Below are 19,534 nucleotides of genomic sequence, written 5' to 3' on the forward strand. Positions count from 1 at the left end.
TTCCTATAATTGGGTGGCAGTGAGGCAGCTTTGCCCCTGCTGGTGTCCAGCGCCCTGCAGGGCAGGCGGTCACGACCCTGGCGTTGCTGCCGGCCTTGGCCGGACAGCTCACTCAGAGCTTGGCATGCAAGACAGCACCAAGGAGGAGTCCCACACATCAAGGAATGGCAACTTTCGGAAACCACAGCCTGCACTGGGAGCCCCTGGATTCAGCAAGCTGAGGGGTGGCAGCAGCCCACACCCAACACCATTACTGCCAAAGCAACCCCGAAGCCACAGCTCCCGGCAGTACGCCAGCATGTGCCCCAGGGGCTGCTGAGCCTACACCTTGCACACCTCCAGACTTCTCAGGCCAGCCAGAACACAGCAAGCACCAGCGTGAGAGAAACCCCATCTCCCCTGCCCCCACTCCGGCTTCTTTTCTGCTAACAAGCTCTGTCTTCTGCCTTCTCCCTTCTTCAAACACGGACAGTCCTCCAGGGCGCCCGAGGAACTCAGGGCAGGGTTTACCATTAAGCTCCTGGGTGGAGGAGACTGGATTCCTATTAGCTTGCCGGCCGCTGCACTTTTCAGAATGGATCCCTACCATACCGGAAACAACCGGCTCACTTTGTATTCCTTTCCAACCCAATTCACCACATGCAAATGATATCTCTATCAGTACAAATGACACCACCTGAATTATCTGGTTCTTGGCCAAAAAAACCGGGTTGTTCAATGTAGAGTAGAAAGAGCTTTAAAATGTATTATTAATTGGGGCCGGATTATTTTTGCAACTGTTACTAAGGAAACCTCAATTGCTATAGTAACTGCATATGTTAAACTGGAGTCCTATGACTAAACTTCAATCTGGTCACATGGCCTGAGGACGAGCACCCAAGGAAGAGAAGGGTTTCAAAGCATTTCGATTTTTTTTTCTCCTTCCCCATGTCAAAATATTGTGAAGTGTTGAGAAGCTTGAAAGAGCAGCATTTTGAGATTCGGTGCTTGCCTGACAGGTGCACAAGGGGTCAGCTGTGGATTTTCTGCCACTTCTCAAGGGCACAGAGGACTCTGCTGAAGCCCAGGAGAGACCGGAGGCTCCACATCTAATTAGCAAGCACCCCCTTGTCCTGCCTCAGCACTGCCCTGGGGTGGGAGGCTGGTGTCGTCTGCACAGCCCCCCTTCCTCCAGTTAGGACAGCCTAGCCCCCTTTAGGAACAATAATGCTTCTGCCTGCAAAGCGAGAAATAGGAGCACGGTGCAGATTAAAAGCAATAGTCTGGCCGGCGCCGTGGCTTAACAGGCTAATCCTCCGCCTTGCGGCGCCAGCACACTGGGTTCTAGTCCCGGTTGGGGCGCTGGATTCTGTCCCGGCTGCTCCTCTTCCAGGCCAGCTCTCTGCTATGGCCCGGGAAGGCAGTGGAGGACGGCCCAAGTCCTTCGGCCCTGCACCCGCATGGGAGACCAGGAGAAGCACCTGGCTCCTGGCTTCGGATCAGCGAGATGCACCGGCTGCAGCTGCCATTGGAGGGTGAACCAACAGCAAAAAGGAAGACCTTTCTCTCTGTCTCTCTCTCTCACTATCCACTCTGCCTGTCAAAAAAAAAAAAAAAAAAAAAAGCAATAGTCTACAGAAAGAGCTTAGCACAGAGCCTGGTAGGTACTAAACACTCAGTGAATGTTTGCTATTCCCATTCCGACTGGGCCGGTGGGCCTGGCTGGGCCCGAGTCTAGAGCTCCATAGGTTAGAAACTGTAACACGAGTGGCAATCACCCTGGCGTGGACCAGCAGCATGGGCATCACCTGGGAGCTTGTGAGGAATGCAGACTCTCAGGCCCCACCCGGACTCAACGAACCAGAATCTGCATTTTCCCAAGATCCCCAGGTGACTCAGAGGTGCCCCAGAGCCCAGGAAGCCCTGGGTGTGGCTTGCAGGTGAATGAAACTTAGAGGCAATAAATGCAGAGGAGAAAGGTAGAATGCAGAAGACTGAGTTCTGATTAATCCCCCATGGTGAATCAGCAGGAGCAATCGAAGGATCCAGGAGGAGGCAGGAAGGAGGTGAGAGCCCCACCCATGAGAGCAGGGTCCAGGGCACTCCGCACCTCCACGCCAGCTCCCAGTCTGCAATCCCAACCGCTTCCTTCCCAGGCCCCAGATCGAACCTTGGAGAGTCTGTTATAGAAGAGGCTGTGGCAGCACGGGACAGACTTCAGCAAGAAGAGGGACTTGGCAGCCAGAGCGGCAGCAGCTGCCCCAGCAGCCAACCCGCCCACCCTGCAGGTTCGGCAACCCCCACTGAGTTCATCCCGAAGGGATTCCCTGGAACTCCAATACTGCTCTGCCACAGGCTGCCTGGCATTGACGGCGTCGTTCTGCCTCTCAGATTCTTTTTTTTTTTTTTTTTTAATCAAAGAAGAAAAAAAAAAGAGGTTAACTTTTAAAGCTTTTTTCTTGGCTACAAATTTCTATACATCTGACTCAGTCATTGCAAAACAAATCCACAAAGGGCTACTTGAATAAACAGGTGATTAATCTTTTAAAGGAAGGGCCACTCATTGATTGTGACAGGGGAAGGACACCTTTCAAACAAAGCACCCGTCTTCTGAGCTAGGCCCTGAGAGATGAATGCAGAGGGGCAGGCGAAAGGGCACCCTGGAAAGAGGGGACCGAGAGCAAAGATGATGACCTCTCTGTGCACAGACCACCAGGGGCCAGGAGCTTGTACTTGACCCTGACCACCTGTGCTCTCCATGGCCCTGCAGCCCCACCTGGGAACTCATCAGAAGCTAGTGATTTAGAAACGCTATAGGCGGGGGGAGCAACCTACGGTTTCCTGAGCCTCCAGGTGACTGGGGCACACTCCAGCTTGAGAAGCCACAGGTGAGCCTGGGGATGGCCGTGAATGAGCAGAAGCCAGAGGGTGGCAGGTAAGGAGAGATGGCTGGCTGTTCTTCCTACACCTGCCAGTGATGCCAGATTTAGCCAGGGGCTGCCAAAGGAGAGATTTTTTTTTTTTTTTTTTTTTAATGGAAAGAAGCACTTAAGACTCTAGGCTGGAGGAGAATAAGAGGGAGCTGCTGGGGATGCTGGCCCCATTGTTGGGAGAGCAGGCAGCGAAGGCACCTGCCAGTCACAGTGGCCACTGTGGACTTGCCTATGTCCCCAACACCCCTTGGCTCCCTGCTCTTCTCTCTCCCCACAGCCATGCCCCTGGTAATCTCTTTCTCAGATGGTTGTAGGGGGCCTGTGTGTGAGTCTCCCCACCTCCAGCCCTGGACACAGCCAGGCAGATCTTCCTAAATGGCAGGTGGGAACATGTCGCTCCCCAGTTCTGCCCTCCACTCCCTGCCACACAGCCCATGACACAGTTCTCAACCGGGCAGCCGCGGAAAAGTGAGGCAGGTGTTTGCTTGCCTCACTGACGTTGGGGAGTGTGTGTGTGGGGGGGGGGGGTCTATTCAATGGGCTAAAGCCAATAATAGATATAAAACCACATCTGGGACAAGTTCACGCAGCCTCTGCCTTGGGTCCTATGAGACCTTCAATGACTTTCACAGGCATGAACTTTGCATCTCTGAACCTAGAACCCACTGTCACTTTGCTACAAGACCTTTTGTGGGGCAGGCTTTGGGACCAGCTTAATCAAAACAGGGTTCTCCTTTGTTCCGTTCAGATTGTAGCCAGAGAGTTGCTTGGGACCTCAGAAACCAGGTCCCGGAGGGCGGGGCTGCTTGGGGTGGGAGCCCCTGGCAGGGGCCGTGGAGCTGCCGGCTTCTGTGCCTCCTGCTATCACTGTCCAGCAGCAGTGACGTGATGAGACACGTTATTTTACTGTCAGCTAAAACAGCTCCTCCTCTACCCCACGGTGGGGACACTCTAACGATGCAGAAAGATCAGGGCTGTTCGTGAACTTCAGGGCAGTAAGGGGAAGGCTGTATGAGTAGGATCGTTAGTGCTAACACGTCACTTTAGGATGCCCTTATTTATTTAACAAACTTTCCTGCGGTCCTTTCTCTGGGCTCTGTACGAACCCAGGCACTCTAAAACATCAGCTATGTGGCCCTCAGCCGTCCTGAGATAGTCTATCCCCTAGTTCACGCAGACACCTGCTCAAGGTCACACAGGCGGTTCAGTGACAGCGCTGGAACGCAGACCCAGGCTATGCTTTAAAGCACAAGTTGGGACGCTCCACTCCGCAGTGTAGAAGAGGGTCCCCTGCTTCCTGCCACCCTGGCCTGGGCTGAAACCCTCCCAGAGCCCATGTTCAGTCACAAACGAGCTGGCTGCTTCTCCCCAGCGGCCCTCCCCATTCTCTCTCTTGTCTGGGCCTGACATGCCGCGCTCCTTCTGCCCCCTCCCACCCTCACCGCATTCCCTGTGCTGGCTCTGCCTCCACACCTGTACCGTTCTATCCCACTTCTCTGTTCCCTGCCGCCTCCCCTAGGCAGGGGCTGTGACGTGTCCATCCCCTCAGCCTCGGCAGGTAGGCAGGGTCACTGGCACACAGTAGGTGTTCAAATGTGCTTGCAGAGGGATATTGGGGGTGGGGGGTTCCGAGGGGAAGGCAGCAAGAGACTGGAGGTGCAAACTGCTGATCAGGCGTAAGCCAGGCACGCCCTCTCCTGCCTCACCTGTCTGCAGAAGGAGCAGGGACCTTGCTCACTGACTCCAGAAACAGGTGCCCGTGGTGTCACCAGGACACTGAGGTGTGGGGCACAGAGGGAGAGCTGGGGACGACTCCCCTTAGGGCTCCGGTACTCATCCTCACACCATCTCGGCACAGATAATAGGCAGAAGCCACGTGGGATGGAAGAAGGAGAACCCCAGGCTCCCCAGAAAGGAAGCCGAGGCCACTCCTCTGCAGGATGGGACAGCCAGGCCCCTGCCAGACTGTGACAAGTACAGCCAGTGTGCACGTGCCCCGGACTCATAAAGTCCAAGAAGAAGCGCTCAGCTATCCCAGTCTGCCAGGTCAGCAGCAAGAAATAGAAGAAAACGGATTTGGCAACATCGAGGGTATTAAATATTCATCCCGACTGCCCATCAGCAGTCCCCGCAGAGCGGGTCGGCGACGAGCCGGTTTTCCACCACTGTGGGCTGTCCTCTTGGAAGCTTGTTTATTGCCCTGTCGATGTTAATGTGCAATATTTAATAGCCTGCCCAAGATACGGCCGTAAACATTTGGAAAACGAGTGCTGACATTTCCCTTATTGCTTCTGTATTTAGGAATGTGTAATCAGTGGGTGTTCTTGGAGCTTAAGAAAAGCAGGAGGAGGCAAGGGGATGCCTCGCGACTACAAGAACGGTGAGGAACGAAGAACGGGCTACAGGTCCTTGCACCGGCTACAAGTCTCGTCTGTCCACCTCTGCTGGGGGTCGCCCTGTGTGATCAATGAGGAGTAAGATGCAGCGAAATCTATGAGCAAATGGGAGTGCTGGCATTCCCAGAAGATCTCCTCGGGGACTGTGGATGGGAGCGGAAGCATATGTGGGGGAGGGCCAACCACAGAGCCCCAAGGAGGAGACCGTGCCGTCCAACCAGTGATGCCGATGAGTGCAATGCCCATGGCGTGGTCAGGATCTGCCAATGGCCCTGGCAGGGAGAGCCCGTGGCACAGACCACACACAGCCTTGCTGGGGGAGATGACGTCACTGCAGTAGACGGCTGGTGCTAAATGCACCAGTGTGAGTCAGTGGCAGTCCCCAGCTTTCTACTTGATTCTGCTAGACTATGACAAAACAGTCTCTCAAAGGGGGTGGCAGGGGACACTCCTAGGAAAGAGCAGGGGAGGAATCCATGTTTTGAGGGACAAGGGAGGCAGGGAGAACAGAAGGAAAGGAGCCAGATGCTGGTGTCGCCACCTTGTGGCAGAAGTCGGAAGAAACGGGGAAGTTTAATGTGGCAGAAATTAAACTTCAACACCATTAGCAAACTGTGTCTAGTGATCCTGACTTCTAGAAAACAAATCTAAGGATTCGGTAAAAGGGATCAGGAAATCAGGGAAGGTAAACCACAGAGACAGGGCACAGCCGATAAAAGTGCACGGTACCAAAGGACTCCCGGGAAAAACCAACCAGGGGCTGCCAAATACTGCAACATCACAAATCCGAGAGCTTGTGCTCCGGAGTAAGATGGCCTGCCTGGATCTGAACGCTGGCTCTGCACTGATTCTGGACCCATCGGCAATCCATCCAAGCCGTGTGTCAGGAGCCTCATCTGTGAAATGGGAGAGACAGTACCCCTTGCGCCACTTCGTGGGTGATGTGAGAAAGAACTAAGTAAGCACATGCCAAGCACTCGGATGGTGCTCGGTGAACATCAGCGGCTACTCTAGAGCTTGCTCTATATCCGTGACCTGCCGGAAGCCTCTTCCTCAAGCGACACACTGACCGAATCCAGAAAGGATAACTGCTGATTATAGCACCATAAAAATAAATAAATAAATAAAAGTCAACCTCTTCCCTTCCAACTGCTTTTTAATCAGGCACACCTGGGCTCCCCACGCGCTGTCTGACTCGGACCAGCGAGAACCTCTCCGGGCCTCTGTGACTTCATTTAGAAAATGGCAAAGCAATAGCTTCCTCCCAGGGCTGCAGCGGCGATGCAGTGACCTAACACACACACAGCCAAGTCCAATACCGCCGCTAGCACGTGACCAGTCCTCTTGGATGGTCCCGCTTCTGTTTCCCCAACCGGAGTGTGCGGGAGGGGTAAGACGAGGGCAAACATGAGGCTCTCTGGAAAGTATTAAGTGCCAAAGGCATAAATATTTAATGGCAGGCAGGCAGTAACACTTAAGGGGATGCACTTTGTCTGAGGCCTCGGCCAGCTTCTGGGAGTCACCCATGGCCTCAGGCACCCACCTCTGCTCTTTGCAGCCTCCCGGGGGCCATAAAAGCACATCACCGTGCGTCTTTAAATAGAGCCCTCCTCCCAGCCCAAGTACAACGATGCTTCTAAGTCTCCCAGGCCGGCCACCACGCACTCACGCTTTATGGTGAAAACATCAACCAAAACCAACTCAAAGTGCGCATGACACAAGACCTAAGCTGACCCCCAGAGCAGGTGCAGGGTCTTGTCACTCTCCAGTGACTTCTTCTACCCAGAAAACAATAATACCTGCAACAGAAATGCACACATATGGAGCACAGAGAGGTGCGGGCTCCACGTGCCATTCAAATCTCTGTTTTGTCATGAAACTAGATGGTCTGCCTACAGCGAGGCCTCCAACAACGGTGAGCCTTGGTTTTCTCATGAGCAAAACTGGGACCCGAGCAACTCCATCATTAGGTTGTCGAATGACTTTTTTTAAAGAAAACAAATAAGCTACAAAGCCTGGCACAGAAGAGGTCCTGCTCAGGTCTTCATCCCACCACGAATGAATCAGAATCCAAATAGTCAGACCCTTCAATGAACTAACTCCAGATGCTTCCCCGGGGCACTCCAGTCTGGGATTCCAAGTTGTAGCAGAAGCAGAGATTAGGGATGGACTCACAGAAGCAAGGCCAGGGAAGGCCTCGGGTCAGCAGCCCCTCCACTCTCTACGGCTTGCAGAAAGAACCACGGGATGGGCGCTGTCACTCAGAACACTGACCCTGAGGGCCACAGGAGCTGACAAAAGGGCCAATTAGGATCCTAATGTCCTACTCAGTAAGGCAGCCAAGTGGGTACCCCAGCATTTTCCACCACAAGGGTTCACGTAAAATGGGCTCTCTGCTTAACCCGCCATTAACCTGAAAATCCACTTAAGCAGAACAGCCTTCTGCCCGAGCACCGTGTCAGGCTGTGCTGAGGCTCTAATTGGCCATGGAACGGTCTCTTCCTTCATACGACTTGTTTGTTCCAAATCGGGCACAGCCCGGGACTCGGTTGTGGGGTCAGCAGAGGCGAAGGATAAACTCAGCCATTACCATTACTCAACCTCACGTCACTGACAGCACTGTGGCCCAGGTTGGGCGCTAATCACAGCAGCGAGCAGACAGCCCCCTTTGTTCTGGGTGTTCAAACTGGCTTCACCAAGCAGCTGGGTCAAACAGAGATGCGTTGGCCAGGCCCCACCCTCACCACGCAGCATGTGGGTGACTGACCTGTCCCGTCCCCAGGAGGTGCAGGGGCCTACAGAACAAGCTCCCGCCTCTACCAGCTTCCAACCTCGGGAGCCGCTCCCAGGGACAGATGCAGAGCGAAGCCTGAAGGGTACGGTCTGCAGGGAGCCCCACCGACTACCACTCCCCAGATGCACGCACCCTGATCAGTACTTAGAGAGCCCTGGCCTCTACAAGAGAGGCACTCCTGCTCGGCACTGCGGGACAGGCCCCGGGTGGAGGAAACTGTGTGGGAGCAGATGACAGGGCGTCAGGTCCTGGCGGCGCAGTCTCAGGAGCTCCCAGAGCAGGCGTTCGGCAGGCGACCTTGTCTCCCTCTGCCCTCCGCCCCCACGCTGTCCGAGCTTCCTGGTCTGCACGCAGCGCACAGTGATCCCTCTCCCACGTAGCCGCCGCGAGGACTAGAGCGAGGAGGTTCCGTGAAAAGACAGAGCTCTCTGCACACTTTGTAAATGTCAGCGTCTTCACACACACACACACACAGCCCGGGGCGCTTCTGCAGCCTACAGGAGTCTAGCGAGACTGGACCACTAAGTGTGATAGGAGGTCCCTGACCAGACACTGGCTTGTATGGAGGAAAAAAAAAAAAAAAAATATATATATATATATATATATATACACACACACACACACATACACACACATATATATTATATATGTATATTTATATATGTATATATACACACATGTATATTTTAGATATGTGTATTTATATGTGTGTGTGTGTGTGTGTATATATATACACATACACATACATATATATAAAAGGCATTACGAGGACAATTGGAGAGATGCTGGTAACAGAACCACACAGACGTTAAATGTCCAGACTATGATGATGGTACCCTGGTAGCTTAGGACAGCATCCTCAAATATTTAGGGAGAAACACCCTGATGCTCAAAACTCACTCTCAGATGATTCAAAAGCAACAAGTCCCATCAAGGAAAGGGAACCTGGCACGCATCTCTGTATCATTGGAACCGTCTCCAACTCGAGGGTCTGGGAAATGAAGAAGCCATGCCACAGCACTGAGACACATCTCCTTCCCTCCTCCTCCTCCTCCTCCTGTGAACGCACAGCATTGCACACCGCGCCGCGATGGTACAACACGGGGCCCTGAAGCCGGCAGCACTCACCTGGCTGCAGCACCCGGATCTCCAGCAGGTTGGAGGTCCTCTCCGCCAGCCGCGTCCACGTGTTGTTGTAGTTCCTCCGCCACAGCTCTGCCACACACTGGTACTTGCCCGCCTCCGTGTCACTGGCCCTGCTGATGCTCAGCCGGACGTTGTTGCTGGATTCGGCTTTCTCGATGGCAGTCCGAGTGCGGAAGCTGGAGGACCTGTCCCCCCACTGGACCCCTCCGTCCCGCGTGAAGGTCACCAGGTCGTGGAACTCAACGGTGCCCACGGGCTGGAAGCGCCAAGTCACCGACACGGGCACCCGGGCTGGGTAGTGGGGTTTGATGATGCATTGCAAGTCAAAGGAGTCGCTGTAGGTCACCCCCGGGGTGCGGGAGATGGCTGTGACCGCAAAGCCCATCTCTGGAGAGAGAACAGAGAGATTCAATTAAAGGGGCACATGGCTCGGGGCAGCTCGACACCAGCAAGGGCGCTACTGGTAAGGGCAGTGGCACACAGCGGTGGCCTGCGGGCCTCTCTCGTGAGCCCTCACTCCTCACACCCAGGCTCAAGTTTCTTTAGGTACCACGTCCGGGCACAGTCCCAACAGCCCATGGCCATCCTGCCGGGCAGCACGAGCCCTATTCCTTTCCAATGAGACGCTCGTGTGGACCTTTGTGTTCGATCCTCCCCTGGAATTAGACATCACTGCCCACTCAGGAGCTAAGGCCATGCCTAGAACTCGGAATTTCACACAGGGACCGCCGCTGTGGTACAGCCAGTTAAGCCACCACTGGCGACAACCACATCCCACATCGAAGCGCCAGTTCCAGTCCCGGCTGCTCGCCTTCCTATCCAGCTCCCTGCTGATGCGCCTGCGAAAGCAACCTAAGATGGCCCCTGCCCTGGGCCCCTGCCGCCCATGTGGGAGACCCTGATGGAGTTCTAGGCTCCTGGCTTCACCCTGGCTGTTGCAGCCATTTGGGAAGTGGACCAGCAGATGGAAGATCTGTGTCTTTCTCTCTGACACTGTGCCTTTCAAGTAAATAAGTGTTTTTTTTAAAAGTCAATTCCAAAAACTGGAGAAGCAAGCCCTGAAGCCAACGTCCTTGACTGCACACAGGTGGATGCAGCCCCAGCTTCGGCCGCTAGCTCCAGGGGGCAGCAGGGGGAGGAGCCTCCAAGTCCTTCACTTCCTTCAGGAAATCCAGGGTACAGAGGCAGCCACGGGCCACAGCGGGAGGGACCGCTCTCCAGCAGGTGGGGGCAATGGCTCTGAGCCCAGGGTTCTGCAGTCCTAGTGCACTGAGCCTTGCCACTGACTGGCAGTGCTAACCCTAAGCACTCAGGAGGAACACCTGGGAGCTGCGCCAGCCGGCAGAGACCACTCCACACCAACACGTCGATTACAATCACAAAGCGGCAGCCTGTGGGATTGACCACGATTGAAGCTGCCAGGCGTGCTGCCAACTGCTTTGTTCTCAGCAAGCATGCATGGAAAAACAATCGTGTGCTCAGCCCACTTCGCAGATGGGTAAACGGAGGCCAGAGAGGTTAAATGAAGGACTCGGTGCCAAGCTGCTAGGGAATGGCAGTCAGGCTGCAAACCTCCAGGGACCCGATGCCAGCGGCTGGCATTTCACCAGCGCGGCAGTGAGGACGGCAAAGACTCGAGACGGCTGCCCAGCTCGGCCACTTCCTAGCTGTGAGAGAAGCAAGTTATCCAACTTCTCTCTCTGCTTCTCCATCTACAGAATGGGTGCTCCTGAAGATTAAATGAATTAGCATTTGTAGCACACTTGCAAGCATCCCTGGCACATGAAACAGAGCAGACACAAAGGAAAGCACTTTAGACTCGAAAGGAAAAAGGCAGGGTCCAGAATCAATCTATGGGGAGGCAGACGGTGAACAGGTAGGCACGGTGTGCTGAAACCTCTGGCTCTTTGACTTGGATTTCTTAAGCTATCTTTATGCAGCCTTCAGAAAGGATGCCTTAAGTCAAAAAGACTGTTTTGAAGTCTTCTAAGACACAGAGGCCCATGCATAAACATGAGGTGGCCGTGACGGGCACTGGGCGCTTGTGTGCAGTGCGTGTCGCCAGGAGACCTCGGGGGACAGGATTTGTGCCAGGCATCTCTGCCTCACCGCTGACGGAGAGGGGGCTGCTCCACAGAGACTACCCTGCCCGGGCCTGGCAGGGGCACATGAGCTGCCCTGCCTCAACGTTCCTGCTCAGTGTCTCACCCACACACCTTGTCACTGTCACCTCCCTGAGATGGGATCTGCACTTAACTGCACCAACATGAAAATGCATTTAAACTGAAAAGCCAGGCTTAGTACAGGATGCCATCCCAGCCCCACCCCAACTCTTCCCTGGTCCACTCTCTGATTGCAGCTTTAGCCTGTGCTCCAGGCTGGGAGGAGGCACAAGATCCCAGAGCAGCGCTCCCTGGCTGTGGGAACTGCCAGACACAGAGCGTCACCGATCACCTGCCAAACTGCTTGTGGAGAAACACCCCTGCCTAGCTCTAGCTACTCACACTGGCTGCCCACAGCTCTCCACCCATTCCTTCTCCCTGGGGCTACCCGGGGCTACACTGGGGCACAGCTCCAGGAGAAACCCCATCCCTGCAGGAAGTCCCCCTGCCCACCCACCCACTCACACCTGTGAGGAAGGGGGGGCATGTTCTGGGGAGCAGGATGTGAAGCTGCTAAGGACCATCACCAGGAAATGCAGCTCCCTGGAGGCCATGTCTGCTGATAAGCAGGGAGAGCCGACTGGGTGAGCTCCCTTCTCAGCCAAGTAGCAGCCTGGCCTTTTAAATGGAGCAGACTGATTCTATTAGGCAGATAAAAGTCGACAGAAGCCTGTTGAACTACCTCATGAGAAGCAAATCGAATATTCTTTAGTCTTAGCAAATCTCAATTTCATGCTAATGAGGAAGTGGCTTTCTTAAGTAGGGGCCTTAGAGAGGAGGAGAAAAAAAACTAAGATAGAGTGCCAGATTCCTGGGTTCAGACTGCGGCTTGGTCGCTGAAAACCTGAAGCCTTGGGCAAATTATTTAGCCTGTTTCACTCTGTCACCCCCAGCAGGTGAGGATGCAATGGGACAATTCAGTTTAAATGGTTAGATTGAGCCAGGAACATAGTACATGCTATGCAAATGGCAAAGGGGGTTTCCTGGGCCCTTGCCTGAGATGCCAACAATGCCACATGAGCACTGGGTTTGAGTCTCGGCTGCTCCTCTTTGGGTCCAGCTTCCTGCTAGTGTGCCTAAGACAGCAGCGGAAGACGGCCCAAAACCTTGGACCCCTTCACCCACAGGGAAGACTTGGATGGAGTTCCAGGCTCCTGCCTTTGGCCTGGCTCAGCCCTGACTACTGTGGCCATTTGGGGAGTGAGACAGTAGATGGAAGATCTCTCTCTTCTGTCTCTCCTTCTTCTGTAACTTTGTCTTTCAAATAAATAAATAAGAAAATCTTTTTAAAAAAAAAAAATGTGTGTGTGGGGGGGGGAGGGGGTTCCTACCCTCTCTGGCCTGTTCTGCCCATTTGAGGAGGGCTGGGGCCCTGGGCAAGAGACAAGCCATAGCTTGTCTTCAAGGCCAGTCTTGGCAGTCAACATGTCCCTGCCGGGTGGATGCAGTAACAGCTCCAGCAGTCGTTGGCCCGGGTTTCACCTCACCTTCCATCCCCCAAACAACTGCTAGTCCCTTCCACCCATCAGAAAGTCCACCCGTTTCTGGCCAGACCTCTGGCTGACTGCTGAAAGTCAGGGCAAGGTGCCCGACACAGGAGCAGAGCCCACGAAGGTTCCACCTGTCACTTACCAAGTGCCGTGATGGAGACCAGGGTGCTGGCCCGGCGCTCCCCTACGATCTGCCACTCGCCGTCCACTGCCCGCACCCACTCAGTCACGTGGCACTCGTACTGGCCCTCGTCCTCCTTCCTGCTGTCGAAGATGCCCAAGCTGAACGAGTTGGGCTGCACCTGCTCCATCTGGACGCCCCCAAAGCTGCTGCGCTCCCAGTAGGACGCGCCCGGCTGCACGGTGCCGTCCCGGTCTAGCCACATGATGTTGCTGCGCCGGTTCTGCCGGTCCACGAGCTGCCAGATGACGGAGAAGCGGCCCTGCGGCCTGCCCGCTGTGCGGATGCTGCAGAGGAAGCGCAGGTCCTCGCCCTCGAGGATGACACTGGCGTTGCTGGCCACCTCCACGGAGATGCTGCTCTCTGGGGGGGGGAGGGAGAGAGGGCCACATTGGGGGCTTTCTGGTCTCCATGGCGCCTGCCTCACAGGTACACAGGAGGATGGGTGTAAATGGAGTGTGTCCAGGTACAGCGAGCCTCAGAGGATCAAGAACACCCTGACGCTTGCCGCTGCAAGCCCTGGCTGGTTCTGGACATTGCCACCTGGGATTTTAGATCTGCTGACCTAGGATGCTCTTTCCTGCGTGCAGAGGTTCTAAGACCTGGGACCAAATCAGAACCAAGGAAACATAACACAAGGACATGACACTTAGGGCATGAAGCAACTGATTAGGTTAACCTGCTCAGGGCTTTTCAGCTTGGATGTTCAGCAAGACATTGAACTCCAAAATCCTGCTTCACCTCCGTCCTCCCACCGTCCAAGGCTGCAGCCGTCCAGCAAAGCTGCACAGCCGCAGCATGCCATCCTTGTCCTCCAGGACAACAGCAGGAGGGAGGACAAACAGCCAGGGAGAATTTGGAAGATCACAGGTGCTGGAATGTGGGTGACAACGGAGCACAGTGGTGTAGTGTCAAAGTGCTTGGGGGAGGAACATTCCTACCTTCAGTAGCAGAGCAATAAACCAAAGCTAGTGGTTTGCACTCACCAGTCTCCGGCCCGTCCACACTCAGCCCTGGGGTTCCTTTGCCCTCTACCTTGAGACTTTCTGCCAATCAAAGCTGGGGTAAGGCTTTTGCTCCCGTTCCTGCCTCAGTCCAGTCTCTGCTACTCAGCTAGCTGAACTCACTCGATCCAATTATTTAAACTCTACCTGCCTCAGTTTCTTCTATAAGATAGGTAGAGTGCTACCTTCTTTACATGTATTTTAAAGACTGAAGAGTATAGGCTGGCACTGTGGCGTAGAAGGTTCAGCCTCTGCCTGCAGTGCTGGCCTCCCATATGGGCACTGGTTCGTGTCCCGGCTGCTCCTCTTCTGATCCCTGCTAATGGTCTGGGAAAGCAGTGGAAGATGGCCCAAATGCTTGGGCCCCTGCACTCATGAGGGAGACCCAGGAGAAGCTCCTGGCTTCTGGCTTCAGATAGGCTCAGCTCTGGCATTGTGGCCATTTGGGGAGAGAACCAGCAGATGGAAGACCTCTCTCTTTCTCTGTTAACTCTGACTTTCAAATAAATAAATAAATCTTTTTTTAAAAAAGAAAAAAAAAAAAAAAAACCTGAGAAATAAACAAGGCAACATAGACCGCCTGACACTAAGTAGGTTTTCAAGAACCGAGCAGCAGGATCACGATGCATTTTCCTATTCCCAGTCTGCGTTTTTATAAACTCCCTACACAGCCCGATCTACCTTCATTATGCATATACTATTCTGCAGAATTACCTGTGTTGAGTTCAAAAGGCCTGTAAACATTGAAGAACACAAAGCACCATAACAAAATTTGACCCCAATTCTCTGGGCACCATCCACATGAAACACGTCCAATAATCTCAAGCCAATCAATTAAATCAAACCCCAGATTAAGAGGCACACCTGATTACCGAGGGGAACCCCCATATGCACGACAAGGCGTTCCAATCAGCTTGCCTCCCCTTTATTTCCCCCACAGGCGACACAGAGGAAGTTGAGCACGGGGGCCTCAGCTTTAAGCTCTTGTCACAGTGAGGACGCCAGCTGCCCATTCTGGAGCTGCTTTACTTCACAGTAAATAAAATTTAATTTAAAAAGGCCTGGACTGGGCGAGGGGGAAGACAGCACTGGTCCAGAAGCTGCTCCCCGAGAAGCGCTACCTGTGTCCTGAGCAGCCATCTCTTACAGCACTACTGCTCAGAGGCCAGGATCTGGAGAGGCGCAGACCTGGGCTCCGGGTCCCCGCCTGCCCGTCCCTAGCTCTGCGACCTGTGCTTGTGCCCTAACCCACCCAACCTCCACTTTCTCCAGGGCACAGGGGAAGACACAAGCAGCGTCTCCTGCTCAAGAGTCAGGACACTACAAGGATTAAATGAGGCAGTTATTTTTCATCCACATGAATGTCAGCAATACTCCTCTTTAGTTTGGTAAAGATTCATCCCCACTGTAACCAACTCAAGGTAAGAGATTAAAAGGGCCACTCGGACATCAAGGGAGAAAACCCTTTTGCTTATCTTAGGCAGAAAAATGACTTACAGTAAGTCCCTGCTAGTCCTTACTGGCACCCCAACGGGCTCTAACACAAGCCCTGGCTTGCTGGCTATAAGGGCTGCTGTTTGGGGCCCTGTTGCTTGAGCAAGTCTGGAAAAACCCCACAGTTAGAATGTGGAGCTACGAGAAGAAAACCCAACGTGGCAGCCAAGGCAAAGACAAACACAGACCTGCTGCAGCGCCCACTGAGACTACGTGACAAGGGTTTCCGGGCCTGAGAAAAGGCTGCCCGCCATTGAAAAAAACTCTCTGGATTAAGTGAAAACCAGGACAGAACTAATGAGAATCTGAACGCATGTTCAGAAATGGAATTTCCCATCAGGAGGTGGATGGCGTAGCACAGGCTAAGCGCAGAGCGGTGGGGTCTGGAGTTAGAAGCGAATGTTTCTGATGCAGTGCAAGCTGTGCCACTAACTGAACAGCCAGCCGGGCCCCCTCCCTGGGTGAGGCTCTGCCTTCCTCATCCCCAGGCTGGGCATAGAGTTTCCTCTGCAGGGACTGGGGAGGCGGGAGCAGAAAAGGAGGTGACATTTGCAGAAGCACCTTGGGCTCTCGGGAGGAAAAGCGCCACTCCAATTCAAGGCATCATCACCATTCCCAATGTCATTGTCATTGTCGGTGTTCTCTGGCAGACTTACCCACGTGGCCTTGGGGCAGGATCTGGTGGTGCTGGGGGACTTTAACTACCCAGTTATCTGCTGGAAAAGCAATACAGCAGGCCACAAATCATCAAACACATTCTTGGCAGGGGCTGGGGATGCTATCTCTTAGTACACACGACACAGAGAGTCACAGTGTGGCTGCCCTTCGCGGCATCCTGACACAACACGGAGGAATTAGTGGCAGATTTGAAAGGAGACAGTCCGTGATGGAGGCAAGCGCAGGCCAACAGGGAGACAGTACAGAGTGGCATTCCATTCAACGCTATCGATCGCACAAATACTCAGCGAGCACCTACTCTATGCAAGGCACCATGCTAGGCAGTGCAGGAGAATAAAAAAGGTCTAGGGAACAAAAGAACTTCGAGGTGATTAGGTGTGCGAGTGTCTGTGGTTTTCAAAATTAATAATAAGCGGGACAGAAAATAATCCTGTTGATGAAGAGGAAAAGAGCGGGCAAGATCTCTGTGTCTACTTTTGATTTCACACTGGGAGAAAAATTTTTGCAAATACGTCCAAGTGTGAGTAAAGTGAAGGAAGTCATTCCAAGGCTAAAAGGAAGAACAGTGAGAGCAGCTGAGAGGAAGTGAATGGTTAGTTTTCAAAATTTCATCATCTTGCTTAAAATCAGAGCATTGTAAGTTGCTATTGTCTTCACTAAGAACAGAACCAGGAGAGAAAGGAGATTAGTAGGAACACCCTGATTTCTACGGATGCTAACCACAACACGAGGGAACCCCCAGCCATGGACACAACCCACCCTGCCAGCGCTCCTTCTGTGGTGGCGGGGAGCCCACCGATGCAGCCTGGGCCACCGGCCACGCCTCCTGCGGGAAGACGCGAGGGACCCCACCACCGAGTTTCGAAAACCCAAATTGCGGCAGGGAAGAGACAACTGGGGACCGGCCCACCTTCGCACCCGGGAAAACTGACGGCGAATCCTTCTTCTTGAAGACAACCCTCCCGAAAGAGAGCCGCTCTGCTCAAGTGGGATTTCACGACTGGCATGTACCCACCTCTCCCGGGGCTCAGTCCCCACACAGGAGCAAACAGCCTTGCTGGATGCCTGGTTTCCCTCCATGCTGAGCTGGCTCTGCGGGCCCTGACAGAGCTCCTGGAGCTGGGAGCAGCTAGCCCCAGGGTGGGGAAGGGGTGGAGTCTGCCTACCTGGGGTGAGGGTGGGAGGTGCAGGAGGCAGCCAGGCTCTGCTCATCACCCACCGCAGCCATTCTCGGCTGGCTACTGACCAGGGCCCGCAGGAGGAAGCGTGAGGGGCACGTCGGCCTACTTACTGAGGGGGAGGACGATGATGGGTATGTTCTTGGGGCGCTTGCTCTCCTTGTCGATGAACTCCCCAGTGACAGTCTTCTCCCGCTCGGTCACCCGGCAGTTGTACTTCCCGCTGTCCTCCTGCCGCAGGTGGTAGATCTTCAGCACAAAGACGCTGTCGCTCTCTTTGGCCACCTTCAGCTGTCCCCTGGCTTCCCGGTGGGCGAACTCGCTGTTGAGGACCGGCACGGCGTTGGGCCCCATGCTGGCGATGAGCGAGCTGTTGAAGGCCCAGGAGACCGCAAAGTACCGGTCTGGGATGTTCTGGGCCTCCAGGATGCACCTGAACTCCACGGGCTCGCCCACCGTGTGCAGCCGCTTGTCCGTTTCCAGGCGGACGGTGAAATCTTTGTCTGAGGAAACAAACACCGTGGCACATGCGTTCTGGGTGAAGGAGGACCCAGGCGAGCCAGACCGTGCCAGCCAATCGCGGCTGCCCCCCCACCCACCCTCCCACGGCTAAGTGCACACAGCTTCACCCAACCCAGCCCCAGAGACACCTTGGGGGTACCCAAGAGCATCTCACCAGCCCCCAAGTCTGGGCAACTTTCAATTCCAGTGGAGACCAACAGGGCTCTGCTGAAGCTTACTCTGCCCCAGGTTGGGTGCCCAGGGGGCAGGTGTAGCCTTCAAATACACACCCAGGACCCCACTTAAGCCCACTGAGGTCTGTGAGACAAAATTACAGGGCGGTCCATATACTGATGCTAATTCTGCTAAATAGAAAGATGAACACGTGGAAATGCTCTACTTGCCCTCATGTGAATCCTGGAAATAAGTCAGGATGAGACAAACCCTAGCAACCACACAGGAGACAGGAAAACTAACGTCTGTTCCCTAGCTTTGTCACATCAAATCTTTAGGCAGAAGGAGTGGGAAGGTACCCACTTCCACTGAAGGCCAGACCACCACTGACATCGTCAAGTGCCGGAGCACCTTTCAAAGCGCTGGCTGTTTAATCAGGTACCATGGGTGATCAGAGAAGGGCTTGTCGCCACGGACAGCATCACAGCACGCTGTGTACAGCACCAGTGGCCATCAATCCCCTGAGACAGTTCTCAGATCTCCCAGGCACCCACGGAAGAAGTAGGGGCTGAGAAAAAGGAGTCAGCGTTGGAAGAAACTTTAGGTCCCAGGAAGCAGAATCACAGCACCCCGGCTAGTGGAGGCTGTGGCTGTGGCCGCTGCCCAAACCCCTGCTCTCCCTCCAGTCCCCTCCAGAGAACACTGAGAGGAAATTCACAGTACAAGGAGGGCCTTGGAGACGCATTAGCTCCAGCCTCGGCTGCCTTCCCTGTGTGGCACTGCCTTCCCATCTCGCAGATGAGAGCCAACACTGCTGCCCTGAGAAAACACGGGGACCACGAGAGGCTGCCCTCGCACTCCTCCTCCCCGCCAGCTGGGCTGTGCGACCCCTGGTTCTCCAGCATCCCGGCTCCTTCCCCATCCTGCAAACCACATTCGACCCCTCCAGGGATCACCTCCCAGGTGTCACCAGCTGCAGCAGCTTCCCCCCTCCAAGACCCCAGTCCCAGGAGATGGGATTGGAAGATGCAGGTTTCAGCCTAACGCCCTCCATATAGGTGACCGTACCTCGTGGTATTTGCTTGACACTGGCCGTGTGGTCAAGCAAAGTAATTACGAGCAGACCTCAATGCCAGAAAAATACTCCTTGTGCCTGAATGCCACCGAGGCTGTGCAAGGTGGACGAGGGACCTTGGAGCTTTCCACGGGCTCCGGGTGAGGCTGCGCACCTGCGGGCAGGTTGCTTCTTTTGGCAGTGTGAGGCTCTTCTTATCCCATCTGGCATCTCCCCAGGGGCTTTGGTGAAGGCTCGGCACTCCCAGGCTGAAGGCACCAGATTTACAGCCCACCACTCCCCTTCCTGCAGAGCAATCTGCTTTTGGATATGCCCAGTCAATTAATTCTCTAGAAATTGATTTAGGCTT

At 54.3% G+C, this 19,534-nt stretch overlaps 1 protein-coding gene across 3 annotated transcripts in view; it reads right to left on the reverse strand.

Annotated features, from left to right (window-relative positions):
• Positions 1-19,534, reverse strand: part of IGSF3 (immunoglobulin superfamily member 3) — a 91,180-nt gene that overhangs the window by 17,609 nt on the left and 54,037 nt on the right. The window contains exons 5-8 of one of the 3 annotated variants that reach the window (XM_062192043.1): positions 17,549-17,938; positions 16,236-16,292; positions 13,043-13,444; positions 9,231-9,635 (exon numbers count right to left, since the gene is read on the reverse strand). In XM_062192043.1, the coding sequence (XP_062048027.1) occupies positions 9,231-9,635; positions 13,043-13,444; positions 16,236-16,292; positions 17,549-17,938 (1,254 nt within the window). Of the gene's footprint in view, positions 1-9,230; positions 9,636-13,042; positions 13,445-16,235; positions 16,296-17,548; positions 17,939-19,534 lie in introns of all 3 variants that reach the window. The other 2 variants (XM_062192042.1, XM_062192044.1) reach the window with 2 other exon arrangements.

This window comes from Lepus europaeus, chromosome 5 (genome assembly GCF_033115175.1).
Source record: "Lepus europaeus isolate LE1 chromosome 5, mLepTim1.pri, whole genome shotgun sequence".
Taxonomy (NCBI): domain Eukaryota; kingdom Metazoa; phylum Chordata; class Mammalia; order Lagomorpha; family Leporidae; genus Lepus; species Lepus europaeus.